The 24,260-nt window shown below is 40.0% G+C and overlaps 2 protein-coding genes across 3 annotated transcripts; one reads left to right on the plus strand and one right to left on the minus strand.

Moving 5' to 3' along the window:
* Positions 1 to 5,521: 5,521 nt before the first annotated feature.
* LOC111226163 (presenilin-1-like) lies at positions 5,522 to 18,368 on the minus strand. 2 transcript variants are annotated; one of them, XM_022751269.1, is made up of 11 exons: positions 18,275 to 18,368; positions 16,135 to 16,220; positions 13,961 to 14,289; positions 13,315 to 13,456; positions 11,332 to 11,399; positions 10,969 to 11,189; positions 10,012 to 10,110; positions 9,692 to 9,784; positions 9,418 to 9,591; positions 7,903 to 8,021; positions 5,522 to 7,703 (listed from the first exon to the last, which is right to left on the minus strand). In XM_022751269.1, exons 2-11 carry the CDS (start codon positions 16,168 to 16,170, stop codon positions 7,548 to 7,550), a joined length of 1,437 nt encoding a protein of 478 aa, XP_022606990.1. In that variant the 5' UTR covers positions 16,171 to 16,220; positions 18,275 to 18,368; the 3' UTR covers positions 5,522 to 7,547. The 2 variants fall into 2 exon arrangements, with proteins under 2 accessions (XP_022606990.1, XP_022606989.1); XM_022751268.1 differs by having other exon boundaries at positions 18,271 to 18,368.
* Positions 18,369 to 18,917: 549 nt separating this feature from the next.
* On the plus strand, positions 18,918 to 22,190 carry LOC111225985 (enhancer of rudimentary homolog). Its single transcript, XM_022751056.1, has 4 exons — positions 18,918 to 19,026; positions 19,857 to 19,944; positions 20,161 to 20,281; positions 21,928 to 22,190. Exons 1-4 carry the CDS (start codon positions 19,024 to 19,026, stop codon positions 22,028 to 22,030), a joined length of 315 nt encoding a protein of 104 aa, XP_022606777.1. The 5' UTR covers positions 18,918 to 19,023; the 3' UTR covers positions 22,031 to 22,190.
* The last annotated feature ends 2,070 nt before the right edge of the window (positions 22,191 to 24,260 follow it).

The following is a 24,260-nucleotide window of genomic DNA, read 5'->3' on the forward strand; positions in this document are numbered from 1 at the left end:
GGGTCCTAAATGTTACCTTACTTTGTTAAAAGAGAAGTTCTCTGGACTGGATGTTCAGTGGGGCTCAATGTGTTGAGTTGATGCTTGTGTTGTGTTGACAGTTTTATTTTTTCTGACCCCATTAAAACCCCCAAAAAAGGAGGAGATTATTGAGGTGGTAAACCAATGGTTGGACTGCGCTTACACAGCTGATTAAATACAGAAATAAGTAGGCTTTTGTTGCTGCACCAAGTAATGTGTTATATGGGCTGTGCATGAACAGACAAACATTATACTCAGTATTAAATAAATGATCATGAGGTGAAACACTGTGGACAAACAGAAACATCTTAAACGGCAGCAAAAGATGAACAATTTTGGGAAATGCTACTTAAATTAAGATTCCACAGCCGTGCTAGCAGTGATCTGAGGTAAACACAAATGAAGCTGGTGTGAATGTAGATAGTTTTAGTTTAGTTTTCAAGTATTTGGTCAAAGTATCGGACAAACTAAAATTTAAGAGGAAAGGTCAGAGATGAAAGTTTTTACGGTTCATCATCTGGGGACCATAAATGTCCGTGGCGAATTTCACGGCAGTCTATCCAATAGCTGTTGAGATATTTCAACAAAAACAAAAATTTCTTTCTCATGGTGGCGCTAAATGAAAAGTGAGCAGATCAACAAACTCAAACACACTAAAGTCACAAGGATTTGAAGAATTGTTATTACACTAAATAAGTAAATATTTTATGTTTTATATGTGAGATGAACATTAACTATAAATTAGCTAAACCTATCTAAAGCTAAAGCTATTGTACATACAGAATATCTGGGGTCTAATGTCACGTTACGCTGCTGTCAGCAACAATCACATACAACTCAAAGCATAAGAAAATCTATCGTTTTTAAGCACGTCTTACCGCTGGGCTCCCCGAGACCCCAAACAGAAAGACCAAACTAAAACAGTCCCTGAAGTTGATCTTCAGTTTTTGTCTTGTTAATAATTCAAAAGACTGATCTTAAATTCAATTTTGACGCAAAAGACTCTTGGTAGAATTTTAATTGCTATTTCATCCTGAACATGTTAAAATCGCATGAAAACAACAGAGAAAAGTGACAATTTTGGGCTTTAAAGAGGAAACCACCACGACCACTACCAAAGCTATGTTTAAACATCTGCCAGTGGATGTTTCCCGAAAAGATTTTCTACCCCTCCCCTCTTCTCTCTTCTCCTCTGGGGGTGAGGTTTTTCACAACATCCCGATGGCCTCGAAGAAACACCCACAACTACTGAAATCCTGCAGTTATGTAGCTGTGGCTTCAAGTAAAAATACATCTTGGGTGTAGTGTGTACTTTTTGTTTTTTGGCTAAGATTCATTGAGAGAGCGAGCGTGGAAACAGCCGGGGGACCACGGTGGGCCCCAGACCTTCACATGTGAATCACCCAAAGACAAACTGTTGTCACGCCAAATAAGCCGGTGAAACCCACTAAAGCCACATGTTTGTTTATCCGGTCACACCGAGAGAGCTTTTCACATGTTTAGACCAGAGTGAATGACTCACGAGTCTGAGCCTAAATATTTAAAATCATAGCGATTCACGGTGAACCGTAACCTCACTGTGTCTCATGTCAGTAGAAACACCACTTAAGTTCAGTAGACCATCAAACAGAAAGTTAGAGTGACCTCCTGCAGTTCCAGCTCAAGCTCTTCATAGAAAAAATCATGTCCATCCAACATCCCCGAGCAGCTGGTGCAGCAGAGTCCAGATGGTTTGTAGCACATGTGTAATATTTACCCGAGGATATTGTCTGTACAGAGAACGAGGACGCCAGTCTGAGGCAGAGCTGGAGGAAGCACTCACATCCTTTCTTGTTGTCCTCGGGTCAAATTTGACCCGTTTTTTTCTGTCACGTATGAAGTATATTTTAATGTAAATGACGTTTGTTGACCATAAAAAGTCGCAGTCATGAGTTGGAATGAAGTTGACTGAAAAGGTGTAATGCAGTTATTGGGTAATAATCTTATACTTCATGTTTTATACACAGTCAAAAAGATCGGGGCAATTTCGACCCGGGAGGACAAAAACCATGTACGGCTGACGCGAAGAGAAAATATGAAGGTTAATAAACAGTTAAAAACAAAAGTCCTGCATTAATGTTACTTAAGTAAAAGTATTAAAGTTGTAAATGTTGTTAGTAAAATTAACCAATCAAAAGTAGAAGTATTAATAATGCAAACTAACTTGCAGCTGTCAGATAAATGTAGTGGAGCAGAAATGTCATTTTTCCACTCAAGTAATGTGCAAGCACCGTGTGTGTGTGTGTGTGTGTGTGTGTGTGTGTGTGTGTGTGTGTGACTTGCAGCTTTTGTACAGCTTAAACAATGAAGATACAGCACGACATGTCAGTGAGCTTGAGACTTACTGGTTACTGGTTGTTCGGGCAGAGTTAAGATAGTTGTTTACAGTCTTTACGCTAAGGTAAGCTAATCAACTGCTAGCTGTAGCATATGGTGGCATCAATCTTTTTTTAAATAAAATGTTTAACTTTTGCTTTAGGTTTTAGTTCTTTGAATTATGATTATTAATTATTTAGTTCTCTTTGCTGAAAAGGAAATAATCCCACATAGATTCAGAGTCAATAAACACATTTAATACCAGATTCAGGATCAATAAAATCCTAAAAAAAAATCAAATCCCAAACCTTCAGTCACAAACTTAAATTAAAGAGTTCAACACGAGTGATTTTCAGTTTCAAAAATCTGTTGTTGATGTAGAATTTAATCAACATACTGGACATTAGCCATACTTTATTGTGGTATAATACACATTTAGCCACACTTTCTATTTTCTCTCTTCTCTGTTCTTCCATGGACTGAGACCCGGCGTGGATGAAGGCAGGTCGACAGATCGAGGGCAGGAAGGGATAATCAGGTATTTTTAGACTCTTTAAAATCCAAAAATAGGTGACCACCCACTTCTTCTGGTCACTGCACAACAAAAAATAATATCCAGTGCGCGTCATCATATAAAATCTTTTACAGGGGCAGTGCAGCCTTTCTCCCAGGCATCTTTCTTTAATTATAGAAACCTAATAAGCACAATGTCTTATGCATGATCTTCACCCACTTTTGAACCCCCCCCCCTTCAACCAGACTCCACATTTTCCACATCCACATTTTCTCGGAGACCTCCAGTTTTGACTCCCGGTCATTAAATCTAGCCACGGTTTTAAAAAGGAGCCCTAAGCCACAGGATTTGAGTTAACATTCAAATTACTAAACTTTACACCCATCGTCTTCCGGACCTAAAAGGTACACAAACAGAGACAGAAAAAAACTCTCTTTCTATACGTTAAAGAAAACAGCTGTGCCCAGTTTAGCTTTTCATGCCCACCCAGTCTTTAGAAATCTTCTGCAACAAGCTGCTTTCTTCCATCCGCCTTGTCCAGCTCACATCCATCCTCCTTCAGAGCTGCCGGCTGAGCTTCTGGGCCTGCCTCTCCTTGGCATTAAAGGCATATTTTGTGTCCTGTAGTTGTTCTATAATCTCCTTGGCTTCCTTCATCTCCACAGTGAGCTGGTTGTACTTCTCCACCAGCTCCTGGTTCTCCCTCCGGAGCTCCACCACCAGCTGGCTCAGCTCCTCGCTCTGCTTCCCGCAGTGAAGCTTCAGCTGCTCCATCTCTGAGAGCGTGTCCTCCATGCGCTTCACCAGGCTCTCCAGCTTGTCCTTAGACATCTTCGTTGAAATGTTTTATTCACTTTTACAGAGTGGTTTTTTTTTTTGCTCTTTTTTTTTGTCCGAGTGTCGTTGAGTGTCCGTGCCCGTTGCTGGTCTGAAGCGATTACTTAATTCTAATCCTCAATTCCTTACATGTCTCACATGGAGCAGACATCCCTCCCTGCACAGTAATCCCCTTAGCGGAGCTATCCTGGGAAACCTCCAACGCACATAGGTGTGACACACACAGTCACAATGTCTCCTGCCTAAGTCCACTCTACACAGAGGATGACAGTGATTGGCAGCTTACCTCAGTGAACTCTGTAGTGTCATCCACTTGTCAGCAAATGAGCTTAAAGGCCTTGGGAGAAACATGACATCTAATTTAACATCTGCAAGGAGAGAAGAGAAACAGAAGATCCACATGAAAAATAAAGTCTTATGGGTTAATCTCGTCTGGGAAAGTCTCATGTGGATGGTGTAACATAATCTGAGCAGAGCAGGTGTCTGGAATCGATGCGAGAGAGGCCTTATAGAATTAACTCCGTAGTGGTTCAGCAGCTGAGCCACAGGATTCACATGCCAGAATGAGGCCTCGCTCAAGGGCTTGTTAGGTAAGTCACAGTATGAGGCTAAACATTCTGGGTAAACTGCCATACTGTGCCACTGTCCCGGCCGGCCAGGCCAAACAGTCCTCATGGTGACAGCTAATGCATCCAGCGCTCCAGGCGGCGTGCCAACAGCGCCCGTCAGCCAGTTGGCATCGGGGGACGGCGAGCGCGGGATGCCAGTGCATCAGCATGCCGAGGAATTTCCACAATGTTCCCACCGTCTGCAGAGATGCTTTGCGTCAATTCCCAGGAGGGTCGGTTCACTGGAAATCAGTGCAGATGAAGCATGAGAGACAACAGCATTTTGTCACTGTGTGAAAGGATTAAACATGCAGGTCCAGGGGCGTTGGGCTTGACCTATGACCTCTGTGTAGAAGGGGGGAATTGAAAAGAAAGAACAGTTTAGTTTGAAAGTATTTTTTTTTTTTTTTAAGTGTTTTAATTAAGTACAAGTTTGAGGTATTTGTACTTGTAATTCCTTATTCTGCCACTTTGTCTCTATTTCACTTATTCCACTGACTGTATTAAGAGTTATAGTTACTAATTTCTTTGCAAATTACTATTTTACAAACAACAAATTATGAATCGTTATAAACTGCCCAACAGTACATGAAGCAGTTAAACTGTTTCCACCTCAACCAACTGCAGCATTAAATGCTTCTACATGTTAATGCATCAGTAATAATCATTGAAAATACATTATTATAATAATGATCCTGCAAACTGAGACTTAAGATTTGAATACAAGACTTCCATTTGTAAATATTATATATATGTAGACCTTCGATTGTGTACTTCTTGAATTTTTGATTGTTGTGAGATATTGATCACTCTGGGTGGATTGGATGATTGACCACACGTCATCATAGACCTATCAGCTTATTTTGTATATATATATATATATTCTGTGTGTGTGTGTGAACAGGGGGTTAACTGTGTCTGACTCCCAACACTGGACACGTGCACACTTTGATGGACAGTTTAACTCCAGCTGATAAAGAGCAAAAAAAAAAGCACAAACACAAGCACAGTCACCACTTGGCATCAAAGACGCAGCCAGAAAACCAAACTATGATTTCACAGACTGCCACTTTAAGTGCCATGTTGTGGTCAACACTTTCCGCACAGGCTGAGACTAAATAAAAATTAGAGACCTGAGAATCTGAACGTTGTGCAACAACAAAAAAGAAGAGGGAAAAAGAAAGACTATTTTCAGTTTCATTATTTATTAAAAAAAAAGAACAAAATCTGAATTGAATAATCTTGCATAACACATATGCATGTGAAGGACAGAAAAAAAGCCAGTCACCCAACATATTCCCTAAAAACAGAAAGGGTAAAGAACAGTCTCAGAACAAATATTATTATATTGTTCCCTCTTGGTTTTTCTCTGCAAGCGTGAAACTCGAGTGCAACAACAAAAGAGCAATCAGTGCAGCTCGTCTTTACTCCACCACTCAGAACGATCTCGTACGTGAGAAGCCACAGAGTTTGGGTTCATACACATCGTCATCACGATTTTCTGAGCTTAAACTCTCTGGTTTGTTTTTAACTTTATTAAAAGTAGTCAGTTAGGCTAATAATGCTCGATGACAGGAGATAATGCTTTCCAAAAATGTTCACAAATTCAAGTATCAAATTTAACTAGATCTACAACTCCCTCATTTACCAGGACAGGAGTGTTTTTTATTTCCTCAACACCTGAACATTGTTTCTGTCAAAAGTTTTTGTTTGTATTCACACGTCCCCAGGTTTTCAGTGTAGGAACCCTGTTAACATTTACCCCCACGTTTCAAAAAGTACAAAGTTTTTCTTGTGCATATCTTGAAAAAACACAACAATATCTGTGTATAGACTAAATTATTTTAGTGTTTGATGTAGCATAGTTCAAGACAGCACCAGGCGAGCATCATGAGGGCAGCTATAGCCTAAAGGTTCAGAGTTTGTGACCAGATGATCACAGGTTACAATCCCTGGACAGATCGGAAAAACAAAAAATAAAAATCTTAAATCTCCGTCAGGGTAGAGAATGAAAAGCACATTTCTGTCCCACAATAACAACAACAACAACAACAACAACAACAACAACTACTACTGAAATGCCCTTGAGCAAGGCACTGAACCTCCAATTGCTCCAGCAGAACTGCTCAGTGGCTGACAGTACATGGCTAACATGGCAGGCAAGTCTCAGCTGTGAGTGTGTGTCAACTTCCCTCCCTCTGCAGGCTGCGAATTCAAATGTGATTTAAGGTAAAGAAAAAAAAAAAAAAAAAAAAATCAAGGGCAGAAAAACATGGTGGAATTAGTGTCACAAAAACACTGTATTTTAAATTCTTGATAAACTTTTTTCCTCTTTTCCATTATTTTCCAAACATCTGTTCAGTGTTAATCTTCCTGGGTGGAAGTCGCTCTGGCGTCAGAGCTTTTGGGTTTTTGTGTCTAAAGTGGGAAAAAAAAAAAAAAAAAAAAAAGTCTTACCCATTCCTAACAGCGGTGAGGAAAGCACGCTCTGGTGACTGACAGCTCATACATGATCAAACTACACATTTACCAATCTATAATCAATATCATCGTTGAGTGTCCATTAGTTTGATGAAGGCTTGTTTGGGGCTGGTGGTAACTCACAAGACGTGAAAACCGACTTGTGACGGGAAAGGTGTTTGATTAAAGTCGTTACGGGGGAGATTCAATCAAACCGTCTCCCTTTGCTCAACGGCTACCGCCGAGGTGTCCATGAGCAAGGCACCTACTGTAAAGCCCCAGGTGTAGAAGACTGTGGTTGTACTGGGCAGATCCCAGATCTGAAGGTGGGTGGATGTGAGGCTGCTGGAAAAAGGAGCAGACAAGCTCTTGTGGAGCTTCCCTGGATAAATAAAAGGTGAATTATTCTCAGGAGCTTCTCAGGTCGTGCCTGAGAGCGGTGAGGAAGATGAAGGTCTGAAGACGAGGTCCCAAGTTGAGCGAGAAATGTGTCACTTCTTGGTTTAAAAGAGAAATAAAATATTTAAGAACAGCTGTTGTGGGGAATACTCTCTCTCTCTGCGGCAGAGAGAAAGGCAGAACAAAAACAACTTGTGTCCCATCATCATGAGTTCTTAGGAGGGGATGCGGGGGCGGGCGGGAGGCCCCCCCCCCCCTCCCGCACCACCCTTTGTTCCCCGGCTGCAAAGGGACCGCTCTGGTGTTGTTAGCCAGAGAGCTATGTGGGTGAGGGTTATCAGGGCAGCGTCCTGCTAAATGTAGAACTGGTGTAACGCCAGCTTGTCCATGAAGGGCCGTACCAAGTTGTCGGTGGCGAAGTAGAAGACCAGCCCGAAAAAAATGGAGATAGGCAGAGCGGGGAGCGCTTTCTTGAAGATGGCGAGGAGGAGCAGGGTCAGACACAGGCCCTGCGGGGGCAGAGGCGGACAAAATAAAACATTGAGTAATTGTGTACCAAACAAAATCAGCTCTGGAGGAAAGAAAAGAACGGCCTGTTATACAATCAAGTGGTTCACATAAAGCGGGGTTAGATAATGTGCTGAGAGACAGAGATGAGGTTGTGGTGACTTGAGGCTGACACCAAAATAAGCATCTGTGGTCACTCACAATGAGGATGGCTACAAAGCAGGCGAGCGTGGTGTTCCAGTCGCCGCTGGCCGTGGCCGAGGCTTTTCCCACCAGCATGCTGTAGAAGATGAAGTCTCCGAGGCCCAGCTTGACGCCCCCTGAGAACACAGGATCCACCACATTCAGGGTGGAGTCAAATTCAAACACAAGATTCGCTTCAGCCCCACACCCTCCAACCCCCAAAGAAATCTGTTCTCAACTGTAATTACTGTACAAACAAGAGCGCAGACCCCATATTTACTGAAGCTTAAGGTTAGAAAGAGCGCAGGCCCCAAAATAGTACAGACATGAAACCTAGCAATTGCCATAAATAATCGCTTCCTAATCTGCTCTGACTAAAAACAGTCCGCAGACTAACATGTAGTCGAACTCTCACACACTCACACACTAATTTCACAGAACAGGGAACACATAAAAACATGCCTACATGTTTTATGTGTTCGGAGCAGAGAGAACTGAAAGATGATGATTACACACTGAGGAGGAGGCTCTCACACAATCTGGGAATTCACGAGTTTGAATTACAGAGCTCGGCTTCATATTAGGGCTGGGAGGTGAATCTAAAATGATCATAATCTACTTTTACTTATGTATTTAATGGTAAAACAATATTTGATCGTTTTTTTCCTCCCAACACATGATACTTGTGTTTCTTTCCTACACAGCAGCGCGTCTCTGTATTATCATGTTAGCTTTCATTTTCATTATGAACATTAAAAACAATTGGCCTACAAGATAAAGAATTTGGTCCAGATTAAACAAATTTCTGTTTTTATTCATCTACAATATAAAAAACAATGTCAATATAAACCCTGTTGCTGCTGGTTGAAACAACGTGTTTCTGAATTCAGAATAAAAACAAAGATTTGAATGTTTCTTTATGGTTTTCTTCTACTTCTTATGTCACATAAACAGTTAAAACCTCCTCAAAAACTTCTGAAAAATACATCCTCACAAAACTGAAATTCTTTCTCATTTCTAAGATATTTTTTCTCGCTAAAAAAAAATAATCTTTTTTAGCTCATAAAAGCGAGTTTTTGAGAATCGCAGTCGTCGCAGCTCAGCGACAACATAACAGTTATACCTAATACCTACATGTGGTTTTCATTACCGATTGGTCAATTGAAGAGTTGTGAGACAGATGGGATTTCTTTTAAAGAGCTGCTGGCACTGACTGTGATCTCACTAAACGTCAGGCTCAATGAATTGATCGCATAATTGAATCAATGAAAGATATTTGATCCGTCTTAGCTTCTTAAAGCTCGGGCATATTACAGAAGCACGATCTATGCTGGGCTTCTGCAAAGGTCAGGACAGGGACTGAAGCATCACTGGCAACAACAACTTAAATGAAAATAAACTAAACGACAAAAGTTCATGTGAACAACCCCCTGTTTAAAAGTATGTTTTTTTATAAACCCCTTGTAACTTGAAGGTCACATGGTTGAATAAACAATGTGGATCAACAAAAATGACAAACATGACAGCACTCACTCTCTTCATCATCCTCTTCAACAGGAGGACGGGCAGACGGCATCTGCTGGATCTCCCGCCTGCTCTCCTCAGTGGACTGGATCGGTCCCAGCTGGTGCTCCTGCTGGTTGACCCAGTTGGTGGTGAAGCCTCCGTCGTCCTGTGACGGACTGGAAGGCGCAGGAGACACCACGGCTGCAGACGAGCGATATCAGTCAGACTAAACCACGATCACACGGCGTGACCGGTCACCAGCCGGCCACATGACCACAAACACTTTGACGCCCCGACTCACCTTGTGGAGTCTCTTGTTGAAACGAAGCTGCTTCTGTCGAGTTCCTCTTCGGCCCGTCAGTGTCGGCCATGTTGACGAGCCACACCATCGTAGCTGGGGGAGAAGTCAGTCAAAATGGTAAGAGGTTTCAGGGTTTGTGTTAGAAGCAGAGTCAAAGACAAACCAACCGCCAAAAAGTCTTAAAATATTGATTCTGTGCAACATTGCTGTGTGTTTTCTCTTTACGTAGCTTTCAAGTTGTCACATATTTCATTGTCCTCCTCTGTTTTAATCAAATAAAATGTTAATACATTCAGATTTACAGTTGGTGTTTATCTTACAAGAATAGATGAGGGCAGGGAAGATGGGTTCGTTCCTCTCCTGAGCCGTCTCCACCAGGATCCTCAGGGGCCCTTTGGGACAGAGCACCGCTAACAGATCTGTGAGGGGAGAGAAGACGGAGGCCAAACAAGTGATGTGAGCCACCAAACAGAGGAGAGGCCAAGAACAGCAGCTGGACGTGACATCTGTGACAACAGGAGGCCGGGACTTCAGTCAAAATACACAGTCTCTGCTCTCATCTACAGGTAGTGGTATATTTTAACTGATCTGACAATGACTCTGACCTGCTCTTGTTATCCCCAAAATCTCATATACCGAATGAAATCAAACTACTATAATTACCTACAATTATTATTTTGTCCAATCCCCACTATTTCAACGGATCACCGCTGCCTTTCAGTAAGAAGGAAGCTTATGAGACACTGGCTGTTTTTGCTGGCACAGCAGCAGTCGTGACTTCAGCTTTCAACTTTGTCTCCCCCACAATTCCTTTCATCATAGTTTTGCACATTTCCTTAAAGTGTGAAGGCTTTATGTCTAGAGACACATCTTTCCTCTCCGCACCCTAATGATGACATCTGTCCCTCCTCAGTGCATATATGCATGATGCTAGAGAGAAAAACTAATCTGTACAATAAAGTTATAATCTATAAAGTCTTTCCATTTAAAGGCTTTATTCTGCAGTTTTACTTGTTAATAAACTAGGCTTTGGTTCAAATGTTGTTGCTTTTTATGATTCTGAAAAAGTGCTTTTCCTCTTATAAAATGATTCTGTACATCAACTCTGTAATTTAAAAACAAAGTTAGATTATACATTTGAAGTTTTCCCTTTTTCCTCAAGCACTAACAGGATCCAGATGACGGCATGTTGGTGCACAAAAACATCAAGACTTCAGCTCTCTTCCATAAAAGCACAAAGGGTCAAAGCCAGAGGAAGATGATAGTAGGGGATTTACCGTAGACTGAGATGACAGCTAATATAAGCCAGGCGGTCCACTCTGGCAGGTACTTGATGAAAACCAGGGCCATGAGGGCGCTGATCATGATGAGGTAGGCCTGCTGGAGCCGCAGGGGTCCTTTCCAGTGAATACAGATCATGCCCACCACTCCGAAGTTCCAAATTATTACCGCCAGGGTGAAGTAATCCATGGCCACATTGTAGGTCTTGAAAACCTCTCTGTTGGACGAAGCAGAGACATGATGGAAATACCTGGAAAGACTCCATCTATCGCCATAAAGAATTAAGACAACTTGACATTTATGAGAAACAAGGGCACGTTTGGAAAAGGAGATAAAAAATGTGAAGTGGTGCGTCTTACTTGAGGTAGATGTAGGAGAAGAAGAACAGCAGGAGGAGAGAGGAGAGGAAGAGCCAGCCTTGGATCACCTGCCATGGGAGAGAGAATCGTGGGATTTAATGTATGGCACTCTTTCAACAGATGAGTACTTGCTAATACTTGTTGCTAGTGTTTGTTTTAAACTACCACGACTACCAGATGGGTGGGGTTTACCACAGAGGGCAATACAATGAGCATCACAGAGTTTGGTTGAAGTGAAAATCCATTGTCCTGATGTGTTGAGCCCCACCTGTCTGGTGCTCCAGGTGTCTCGTTTAACAGTTTAATGAATCCGGTGTTCAAACCATTAACTATCAGGAGCAACCGCCATCATTTAAAGCCCTGCAGGTTTTCTTTTAATTATTTTGCACAATCCACTCGGGACTGTGCAGGTTTACAGAAAGTACTCTGTCGACATTTTCTTCACGGTTAGAACAGAACAACTTTCACACCTTTATCAGTCATATAGACCTTTTTTCACAGGAGACATTTTGGCTTGTCAGAGCAGGAGGAGCACAGGTGTTACTAATAACGCTAATGACGACTCTGTTCCATTCAAGTGTCGCAGTAAGGTCATGACAGTGTCCCGACATGCAGAAAGAACATGAGAGAACAGGGGGTTGGAACTGGCACACCTAAATGTAATGCAGACATTTCAATGGTGGGTGCACCTGTGTTTGGCAAGTCAAAACGTCCCCGGTGAAAATGGTTTAGGACGAGTCCACCATGACTCCATCAAAGAGTGTTAGTGATTGACAGGAAATGACCTGTTCACTCCCTCCCAGTCACTTCTCTATTATCTTATTTTAGAGTCCCTCATTCTGAGTTTTTAAGTTTATCCACTATATAGATCCCTGAAATATTCCAACAATGGAAAGAAAAACTAGTGTCCACAGCTTCATCACACAATGAAATTCTTTATGTTTTATAGATGCAAAAACACTACACCTGTGAATGAGTGAGTGAGGGATGATTTCAGACACAGCTCATGTGTATGATCAAGTAAATAACTTTAATATGACTGTGTTAATGTTATAAAAGTGAAGCATTAAATGTTTCCCCCAGAATCTTGTTCTTGACAGAATTAAAGGATCTGAAAACAGATTTTCACAAGCAGCTATTTTTCTCACTGAGTGATGGAGTCCTACGTGAACAGAAGATTGTTTGGGGATGTCAGAACAGTTCACAGGAGAGCTTTTTGTAACTGTGTGTATTTCTCACAGATCTGAAATGGACTAGTTTCAGTTCGCAGAGGGTTATGTCCCATACTTCAGAGCACCATTCAGAGTTTAGCAAAACTGGATGAAGACGTGATGGCAGTTGTGGTGCGGTTTGGTTAGGTTGTCTGTAAGTCTGGAACCTCAAACCACATCCTCACAGCCTTGATAAAGCACACAGTTTTATAGTATTAAACTCTTGACATATAAAACTGGCTAATTTAGTCATGAATATTTCATGTCATAGAGAAATAAACACAAATACACAAATGTTCTCTACTAAAACTCAAAGTGAAGACATTCTTTAAAAAGCAGCACATTAAAACGTCACAGTCCATCAAATAAACCATTTTCACTGTTTGTATGTAGCTGTGTTCATGAAGGAACTTCCATCATATCAGTAAAACAGATGCTGCTGGTCGATGCTAAAATTTTAATGTCAGCCTGATTTGCCATTAGGGCTTTTTCAAGGGACAATTTTTTGACATTTCGCCACAATAGGAAAAAGCGCAGGTGTAAATAATAACATTTTATTATGATGGCTGAATCCCATTCAGCTGCTTTGTTTTTAGGCTCCTGGTATTGTTCATGTTGGTACTTGAATAAAACTGTAACCAATCTTAATGTTATTAGTAAAACATGAGCAAACAGTCTCCTGTGAAAGGCGTGTTTAAATGTAGTTTAAACAAACAAAACTCTTATATTATTCATGTCATATGTGACGTGACTGTGGAGTGTGAGTCTGTACCTTGTAGCAGCGGTACTTGTATAACAGCACCAGCACCAGAGTCATGACGATGATCACAGTGATCATGATGGTGGCGTTGAGGATGGAGTTCAACGCTCTCTGTGCTACTGTGTCTGTGTCTTCAGGGAACGGTGTGTAGATCCTGAGGGTGACATTTACACCACACATTACAAAGACACGTCTCCGTCAAACAGCAAAGAACAGGAAATGTGTAATAAATGCAATAATGAAAAAGTGAATTTATCTAGCTCATGGTATCATTTTATGTATACAAGAGTATTTTCTGGGTATATTCTATGTGCTGCTGCTTTCACTACGGCTCTTATTACAGGAGGTTGACATCAAGCTTACTGAGCTTGGCATTTGCTCTTACGGGGGTTTAAACTGCTCTGGATAAGAGCTGAAGATTTAAAACGTGCTCTGAGCCAGAGTCAGACATAATGGTCTTAAGCAATTACAGCAACATCTTGGTATTCAAAGGATGTAGGAAAGATACAGTATATATTGCATTAACTCCACCTAGTGGCACTGCGGGGGTGTTGCATTTCACTCAAACACCAGAGCAGGAGGAGCTGTGAATCTGGCTCTAGTCCCACATTATTTCCCTATCTATCACCATCCGCCTGAAAAGGGTGATAATACTTACAATCTCTGCCCATCATTATGGGTGTAGAAGCTGACAGACTTTATGGTTGTCACGACAACAACCATGCAAAGGGTGACGGGAACGAACAGCATGATGACATGCTTTGCCCCATATTTCAAGGTCAGCTCCTCCTCCTCGTCATCGTCAGTCTCCACCACACGAGGAGGACGAGCGGCGGGAGGCTGCCCGTTCTGCTCCTGCCCACTGCCTCCTCCTCCATCGCCTCCTCCTCCTCCAGCTCCTGAACCCCCCCTGGACCGTGTTCTGGTTACTCCAGCTTCTTGTGGCTGCTGGGGGGCTTGAGGGGCCACACTGGACTCCTGTTGGTTCTGTCGGTGTGGGAAGATGATCACATTATTTCCTATGTACGCTCAGTGTTTGGAGATTTCTATGATTCTGGTGTAGGGACAGTTTAAACAGCATATTTCTGTAATAAACACAAACAAAATATACATGTACTTACAGATGTTTATGAGATCAAAAGAAGAGTGCAAAACACACAGATAGTAAACTGAGCAGAGTGATGATCTAAGAAAACCTTTGGGACATCCTGAGGGTCCTGTCAGTCAACGCTCTAAACTATCTAATAAAAAGCCAACTAGCCAGATTGCTTTTGTAATTTGCCATTTGTAATTGTAAAGTATTTTTGGGCATTTAATGACTTTATGTGAAAGTACAGAGATGACAGGAAAGGAGGGGTGAGATATGGGTAATAGCATGCAACAAAGTTCCCCAGTCAGAGGCTAATTTAATCTAATTTGTAAAATTGCAAAATTTAATTTGCAGCATCATTTCTGCTTTCTCTTCTTCAGAACCAACGCCTTGCTTGTGAGCCCTGCAGGAATATGGGCCTTCTGGGACAAATTTTACAAGCAACAATGACTTGTGAAATGTGACACTGCCATTAAACAGGTACACTGGGGTTAATGGTTGGCCCCTTAAACACTTAGGCCACAAGTGTGTCCGTTCCTATTGCAATCTTGTCCATATATTCTATGTTTCAGGCTGTGTAAGCTTGAGAACCCAGAAAAAAAAAAGTTGTGAATAAACATAGATGTGAACAAGACCATCATATTATTAGATGAAACACAGTTTTTACTGGCAAAAATTCTTAGAAACTGAACAAACACAAGAGCAAACTGTTATCAGGCCATCTGTGTTTCACAGCTAAACTGGCACATTTACGCTCACTACACCAGTTCCTCCAAGGATAACAACACTGAGCTCGCTCCCACCCACCCCGAGGACCTGTTCCGTCAGGAAAAAATAAAGAGGAAATTCAAGGAGACTTTGTGAACTAAAACTGTCAGACTGCCAGGCGAGTCGAGACATGCGGCAGCACAGACATAAAGCAATCTCACCAGGTACACAGAAATGAAGACAGGAGGGATCTCCAGAGACTGATCTGAATAGTGAAAGCTGCCACAGCTCTTAAAACAAGCTGCTGTACAAAATGAGCTCAGTGTGTGGTACGCTGCATTGTTTCTCAGTCCTGGGAATAAGGCCAATGTTCGTATCAAGGACACAAGAACTACAGACCACTTCAGTGAATACGTTTTAAGCTGACCTGTTGTTGAGGGTAGTGATACTGTAATAGTATATCAACATGTGTGTTAAATAGTCGTACTGACTTCATCCCATAATGACCTGAATGACCTAATCAGCATAATCTGCCATTCAAGACAGAAATGTCAGTCGCCAGACTTAGAAATAGTGTTGTACTGTACTGTTATGGGGTAAACAAAAACCTGGACGAGGCTTAGGTTTGTTAAGCAGATTGAGACAGTAAGGGAGACTTTGACCCCTTACATGAGGAAGGCCACACCTTTATTTACAATAAGAGCAAAAAGCAGAAAGCAAAGACGGCACACTCGTATTCATGTTCCTGATGGTTCTACTTTAGTGATTCAAGGTCTAACATATTTCCTTATCAGAACATGACCATCTCTAAACATCATTTATTATACGAAAGGCCAAAGAAAACCAGTTATCAGACTGAGACTCCTCCACAGTGTGTGGCGTCACAGGCTGACGAAGAAACAGATGACTTTCATCACTGACGTGAAACTGAAGCACTTTGTTGCCAGCACCTAAAATGTTGGCTAATCATTACCCAATACATTAACACAGACAGATAGTGTTAGAGCAACTGTGACACATTCTTTCGTACTCACCATATTGTTTTCAACATCCTCTGCATTGTTCGCCATTGTTGGCTCGGCAGACACTTGTCCTCACATGCAAACCAAATTCTTTTACCCTGATGAAAGAGAGCAGGGGACAATATTGAGCTTATGGCACCAGAAATAGATGCAATAAAGGCATATCAGCATATCAGTGGCAGCAAATCAAATCAGTGGTGTAAACATAGAGGGACTGTAACGCCCTGTGAGGCTAATTTGTGGTCAGAAATTGAATTGACAGCGATTAAAACACAAACAAACACACACACACACACACACACACACACACACACACACACACACACACAGTGAGATAGCATCTTATTCTGGAGCTTTTCCATTGTAAAATCTGTGTTATTGTTACAAAAAAATTCCATTGATGTTAGTAAAAAGAGCAGGCTGTTGCATTAAAGGATACTTTCACAGTCTGTCTTAATTCCCAGTGATCCAATGATATTTAAAACAAATGAGATTTGAGTTACTACACCGGTCATAAAGTCCAGTGGTGACTCTACACAATCCACAGTCCTCATTCTGTTCAAAGATCAGCCAACACTGACATTATCAGGTTTCTTGAATTAGGTATTATGTATCCCCCACAGTTCCCCTCTTAATATGAAAATCCCTCTTTGTGTTTCACTAGACTAAGCTGCAGTGCAGAGTTACACAGAGAGTAAATTCTGTACTAAATAGACAGTAACTTTGGGAGACACCAACTGCTGAGGACCCATATTTATTCTTGGTAGGTAATGTTCTACAGTCAGTTTGGGGTGTGGGTAATAAGCATGCTGCATATTACAGTCAAAACTGTCCCCCATAAAACAGTGGCACATGGCACACAAGGGGGCATGAATACACAACTTAAGCATTACACATTTAAATATAAATAAAGTGCTGTAAAAGATAATAATAATAATAAATAAAATATATATATTATATATATATATATATATATATATATATATATACACTAACACATATTAATTGTTAATAAGTTTTTCTGAGATTCTACAAAAGTCCAATTAAGTATTGAGGGATTACTCATATTGAAATATACAGCTTACTTCAGTATATTTTAGAGCTTTATAAGAAACATTACAGCTTCCAGTAAAAGTACAAATTGTGGAGAATTATAGGCCCTCTGACTGATATACAACATTATTAAATTGTTTATACCGCAGCAAATGTGTAAGCAGCAAGTTGAGGAACGACCTACTTTTTTTTGTATTAAATAGTTTAGTCCAGTGGTTCCCAAACTAGGGGTTGGCCTTCTGGAAAGAGTCACAAAATAAATCTGGGTGATCATAATATGATTAATGAACCAGGACAGAAGAAAAAAAAAAAGAAGAAAAAGTTTTTCAAATCTCTTCATTTTTTAAAATACTTTTCATCTTTGTGCCTCGAGCTATTATTTAAATGTAACTATTGGAGAAGTTTAGAGAGTAAATGACTCTCATAGACATCTGTTATTTGACTTGGTCTCGAGCTACACACTATTTTATTTTAAAAAAGGTCAGGAAATGTAGCTGGGTATAAGTAGAAAATAGCAGGGAATGGAAAATACTGAAGTGAGATACAAGTACCTCAGAGTTGTACTTGCGATATACTTTCCACCACTGCATGTGGGTATTATATCAAGCTAAATTAACCTATCATTGATTAAAAAAAAATTAAAACAAAAACAAAAACATGATAGCAACTATGCTGATTAATTAAAGGTCAATATTGTAGCTCTGTATACCGTTAGATGTGATCCTGTCGACATAAGTTTGACGAATACTCACCAAAAATAAGATTTTTAAGCGTTTACAGCTAACTATAACGGGAATGTAACGGTTACGTTACTGATCAAACGCCGGGAAACCACATCGAGTTATCATTTGTTGAACTTCTGAAGGATACAAATGAATTTTTTGGTAACGTTATTTGGTAATTATGTAATGGCTAAGTTAATTATTTAACTGTATTCATTACTCACATTAGCGAGTTGCTAAAATGGCTAGTTAGCCAATAATGTTATAACTGCAGAGCAGATAGCGGCCGTGCTGGGTGGCTAACGCTACATAACTCGCATAGCTCAAACGAAATACAGTACAAGAATAGCATGTTTGAAAGAATGTCGCTTACCTACTATGAACAGTAGATAATTTCTTTGATTTTGTGTTTTGAAGTAGGTTTAAAACCCGGGCGCTTTCCCTTCTTTGTTGTTCCTGTCTGCTCACAGAACATCCGGCCGCTGGTGTAAACTCACGCTAGCTACTTCCTCCATCTCTCACAGATTAGGGGGCGTTCAGGATCAAAACTCTGTTTGAGATTTGTTTGTATTGTTTATTTCGTTACGTTTAAAATAACATAATTGATTCAAACATGTCAACTTCTTATTTATATAATCCCATCGACTCGTTGTTAGTTTTAAACCAACAACAGACTCCAGTTAGAGACACGAAATATAACTGTTAGAAACTAAAATATTCATGACGCGTTCAACTCATAACGTTTGAACCGAAAAGCCATTCACTTCAGCCTCTGACTTTTAATGCGGAGCCGGGAAACCATTCGCAGTTACATCAAAATAGAATCTAACATTGACCTTAATGCAATCCATTCAGCCCATTTTTTTCTATACACTGTTGCTAACGAATTGTTACAAATACATAATGATGCAAAGATAGCTAATTTAGGTTAGCACTGGACCTAACCACCGCGGGTTAATGCGCAAACACTTCCAAGTCGTAATACGGCTATTTTTCCCATTTTGCCGAGATTACTTGAATGCAGCATTGATGGCCAGTTGTTCTTCCTGTGACAAAGGTCAACCCGTTTAGGAGAAGCAAGGATTCAAGAAAATCGACCGAAACCGACTAAAAATACACTGATAACATGGTTAGTATGCTGTGATTCAATGTTTATAGAACAGACTTTTTTTGTGTGAACGTGTTAAATCAAACTAGTGTGTCAGTTTTACGTCAATATAACAGGTGTTTCATAAAAATAAAAGCTCTCTGCTAACGTTAGCATGAATGTGGGGGACGTTTAGCAGTTGAGCTGCTGCAACAAAACCATCGCACTGTCGTGACAAATAAAGCTCAGATTTACTGCGTACAAAAGATAAAAAATACTGCAGTACAAGTAAAAGTCCTGTATTCAAAACTTTACTTGAGCAAAAGTGCGTAAATATTATCCGTAAAAAGTACTTATGTGTGAAGGTGAAAATACTCAACCCAGAGAAATGGCTAATGTGAGTGCTATGCTATATCATTAATTTTTGTATTACCTTGCATCAATATTTAAGCGACTTTTAACTTAAATTTTCTGTCGAATGATTAATCGATTAATTGTCTAATCGTTGCAGCGCTAAAGAGAACAACATCACGGCGGAATAGGACTAAATGTGATGATTGTTAACCAATTACCTGCTAATATTCCTCTTTAACACCTTAAACATCATAACAATTACCCATCATTCGTTTACTAACCTAACCAGTGACCTTAGATTGACAACAAAAACCTCAGTATATTAAGTTTATATTGATGTATTATAGAGCAAAACATGCAGGTCTGTACATGTGTGGATATGTAAATAACAAATGTCGTGTACATTTACTATATACATACCTGGAATAGATTTTTTTTGGTCAAACCAAATTATTATTTCAACCGAGCAGTGAAGCGAATAGTTGAACTAGTCTAACAACTTGTGTTTGGTTTTTCAGTCCCACACCATCCTGCTGGTGCAGCCCACCAAGAGGCCAGAGGGGAGGACATACGCTGACTATGAATCAGTCAATGAGTGTATGGAAGGTGAGCTGATGATGCTTTTGTTTGTCTTTACTGAAATATAATTATGATTACAGATTTGTTGAAGATCTAAATAGTGCTTGTTTTGGTATGATTTGACCAAGATATACTAATGGAACTATATAAATATAAATACATTTATCATGTATTTATCTGACAGTTCACAGTAAGTTTTATAGTGAGAGGCTTGATATATTGTATTTCCTGTCTCCTGCACAGGTGTGTGTAAGATGTACGAGGAGCATTTAAAGAGAATGAACCCCAACAGTCCATCGATAACATACGACATCAGCCAGCTGTTTGACTTCATCGATGACCTGGCTGACCTCAGCTGTTTGGTGTAAGTATGACAAGGAAACTGATTTCAGTACATTGAAACTGCTGCTAATAAACCAGCCTGTTCTGGTTTATTTATGTACATGTGTGCTGCCAAACAACTTCATGATATAACTAGTTTTTAAAATGTTCAAGAGGCAACTCTGAATCTGAATGGGTTTCTAATATAAGACTTTGGTTGGAGAATAGGATACACAAACAGAGCATGTTGCACATCTTGCATGTCTAAGTTAAAATCCTTTGATTGTATAATGTAACTCCAGTACCCCATAACAAAAGCACACATTTAAAACAAATTAATTATTGGTCTTGCTACATCAAGAATTATCACCTTTATCATGCACATAAATATTTGCTCCATAATCTATATACAGCTTTCTCATGGTAGCTTTAGATAAGGTCGTGATACAATATGAATAGTGATGGAAGACGTATTCAAATATGAAAAAAATCTATATGCATCCAGCTTTAAGAACACACTGTGCTCACTGTTTTGGAAATATTTGCATTTGCACACTGGTAAACAGACTGAGCTTGAGCTATGCGTTCATCAGTTTCCATGGTAACCACTCTTTCCTGTTCGTGGTGGAGGTGGGCCTGTGTGTCCCACAGTTTACCTGTTTATTTACACCTTCCCTGTGGAGGGGCCTCCAAAGCTGTGAGTGTGACTTCATGTAGCGTTAGTCCAGAGTGAGGGGCTGCTGGAGACGGACCCGTTTGTCCTGAATCCCTAAAAAAAAAAAAAAAAAAACAGAAACCCATGAGAATTTTAATTTGTTGTGGAGAGATACAGGAACATTTGATTAATTTGTCCCGTAGTGATTAATCAGATGAATCACCCTTGGCCAAAACGCTTTCATATAATTATGGGGATCTTCCTGGTCAGTCATGGGGGGGTGTGTTTGTTTTAGATGCATTTTATTTGTTGAACACATCATCACTGCCAGGCATCTTGACATCCACATCACAAACATTATATATCGAGAACAGTGAGTCCTAAAGCAGCTCTACATATAATGTTCATATAATTCTCCATGATTTACAAAACATAAAGCCAAAGGAAGGTGAATTAGATTTATTCCAACAAATATATTATCCATTTTCTCAATAAACTCTTAATATATAAATCATTTCAGTCTTTGTCAGACACGTTATTTTCATATTTCAATCACAAAACTCTCAAAACATACGACCCTAAAGTCAACCCTACGACCCTCAGAAGTTTGGTGACAGTAAATTTGATATGACCAGTTTTTAGAAATTGGTTAACTCTTTCTAAATATCAGTCAGTCTGTTTTCAGCTTTTTTAGTGTATCTTGAAGCCCTGACGGTTTGAGGTATTTTTGTTAGTTTCTTAGTTTGTTAGTAACTTATCTGCTTAAATGCCCTGGAACAAGACACAATCCCTACCAGCCGCCATGACACTTCTCTCCCTCCTGGTAGCTGAAGTTGACCTCTGATCTCAAGGAGAGCACAAGCGGGAAAAGTACTCTAGATGAAAAGTGTCTCAAATTGATCAGCAGTTCATGTTTTCCAATAAATTTTCTGCCCAGATCAGAGAAGTGAGTATCCAGCGCAGCCGGTCCAAAAAAACAAAACAAAATAAAAAAAGAGACCTGAAACTTAATATAATTTCTGGTGCTTCCTCAGGTATCGTGCCGACACGCAGACGTACCAGCCGTACAACAAGGACTGGATCAAAGAGAAGATCTACGTGCTGCTTCGCCGTCAGGCCCAGCAGGCAGGAAAGTGAAGCCTCTGAGGGGGTGGACGGATGGGTGGAGAGGGTTGGAAGGGGGGATGGGGTTCAATATCATTTTTACTATCTGTAACTTGTGTTGGAAAAGTTTGACCTACCTTGTTTTGAGAAGTTTTTAAAACGCTTTTTTTTTTTCTTTTTTTTTCTCATGAAGAGGAGGTGTATTTTGTATTTTAATGTTTGACTTATTAATAAAGATTTCCTTTAAATAACAGCTTCTGAATTCTGTTTTCTTTCTTTTATCTTATTCTTCAATTTCCTTCTTACTCTGTTCTTTCTCCTTTTCATTTGTGTTTTCCCTCTATAATCTTTCCCGTCTTCCTCGTTCTCTCTATATTTTTGTATTTTTCCTTTAGACTTTTCCTCTGTGTGTTGACTGTACAAAAGTGCTTCCAATGAGTCCAATTTGCTTTGCTGTATTGCACATGGTAACTTCCCCCTTTTCACTCAATACACTGACAAATAAGCATGTCATGTAAATATTGATTTTTTTTTTTTTTTTTTTAATTTTTTTTCTGCCTGGTGAGAATATTTCCTTTATCACATTTTTTGACTTTCAAAATACGACTCAAAACGTAGTCTTTACATCAGTTTCCTGTCTATCTGTGAAAGTAGGCTAAATAACAGAAACACCTCTGTTTTATCATATATTATAATCACTATATAACATGTTTTACCTCCCCTTTTAAAATGTACCACGTTTACTCAGAGACAGTTTAACTTTTGTACTTTTTTCTGAGAACATTTTTACAGTGATTTTACTTCGGTAGTAAAATGTCTTTTTAGTGACGGTGGTTAGCGACCGTTGACGTACTGACGTCAGTGTAGTGTCTCATCTCAAGTTTCTGTTACTGGTAGAATTTATTGCTACTCTATCTGAACACAGCTAATGTTGCCGTTTTCTTCATCACAGTGACTTACTACCTGCCGTACATTTAAACTTACACTAGTTCTGCTCCAACACCCAGAGCTTTCTGCTCCTTTTAGCGACTTTCACCAATTCAACAGTTGTTTGCATGCTGTTCAGTTGTGCTAGTTACATTAGCTTAGCAGTTAGCGCTAGCTTCTCTCTCTCTCCCTCTCGGTGTGTCTTGGACCGACAGGTGAACTTGTTCATCAGAGTGTGGTGTTGTTGTAACTTCAGTGTAGAGGATCGTGATGTTTATTAAAACTTCAGTGATGTCTGCTGTCTTACCTTCCGCACGCAGGTCTGTTTTTCCGTCTGTGTTAACAGCAGCCTTCAGCATGATAGGCTAACACACGTGACGTCTAACCAATCAGATCGTGCTGTGGGCGGGACATTGCTCCAGAACACGTGGTGCTGATTACAGAGACAGGCGGCTGCATGGAAAAGTAAAAAAGTAAAGTAGCCATTTTTAAATTTATTTATTTATATTAAAAATAAGGATTGCTATAATCGGAAAGTGCTGAATATCTCTACTTTTTCAATTATTTTTTAATTTTTGGCATGAAGCAGGATGATTTGGTGCATGGGGCAGTCGGAGCATTTGCGGCATTGTCCACTCAAATATTGGTAGGGACATGTCCCTGCCGTGCACATGCAAACCTACGCCCTTGCTTTATACAGTACTGTTTTTTTTTAAACTATGCTTTTCCAAAGTATTTAAAATTCTTAAACTTTCGCAATAGATTGGCTTTATGGAAATAAGATTTTAAAAAAATATATATATAGATGAAACAGCCCTTCTTCCATTGGTTTGTTTTTTCTTCCTATTTCTTTTCCCTCTGTCATTTCTGCCTTTCTCTTGCTGTTATTTTTCTCTTTGTCTGTTTTCAGTCTTCAGAAAAGCGCTGTCAATTTGCTTTGCTGTGGTGCACATAGTAATTTCCTCTTTTCTCACTCAATACAGGCGAACAAGCGCACAAAGAATATTTACAATTTCCTGGACTTTCAAAGCAGAGTGGCCTTGTGGGAATAAGATTTTAAAAACCTTATGTCATGTCTTTTCTCCCTTGAATCTTCCTTTTTTTCCCACTCTTTCTGTCTTTTTGTGTCACTTTTTCCTGTCTGGGATTAAGATTAAAACAAGATGTTTTTTCTTCTTCGTGGTTTCTCTTCTTTCTGTGATGTCTCTTCTCATTTTGCTATTTACTTTCCTTTTCCTTCTGTGTCTCTTTTAGTATTTTATCCCTCATTTCTTTGTTTTTTCATCTTTTTCCTTCCGCCTCCGTCTCCCTGTTGAACAGTTTGGTGTTGACTGTA

Source organism: Seriola dumerili, unplaced genomic scaffold (assembly GCF_002260705.1).
Source record: "Seriola dumerili isolate Sdu_G_001 unplaced genomic scaffold, Sdu_1.0 BDQW01000149.1, whole genome shotgun sequence".
Lineage (NCBI taxonomy): Eukaryota > Metazoa > Chordata > Actinopteri > Carangiformes > Carangidae > Seriola > Seriola dumerili.

Bases quoted from the DNA above. Each gene is read 5' to 3' on its own strand.
- LOC111226163 (XM_022751269.1), bottom strand. From the start codon at position 16,170: ATGGCGAACAATGCAGAGGATGTTGAAAACAATATG. The intron at 14,290-16,134 runs GTGAGTACGAAA...CCACACCGACAG, and splicing joins AGGATGTTGAAAACAATATG to AACCAACAGGAGTCCAGTGT. The intron at 13,457-13,960 runs GTAAGTATTATC...TGTCACCCTCAG, and splicing joins CATAATGATGGGCAGAGATT to GATCTACACACCGTTCCCTG.
- LOC111225985 (XM_022751056.1), top strand. The intron at 19,945-20,160 runs GTGAGCTGATGA...TCTCCTGCACAG, and splicing joins AGTCAATGAGTGTATGGAAG to GTGTGTGTAAGATGTACGAG. The intron at 20,282-21,927 runs GTAAGTATGACA...GTGCTTCCTCAG, and splicing joins GCTGACCTCAGCTGTTTGGT to GTATCGTGCCGACACGCAGA.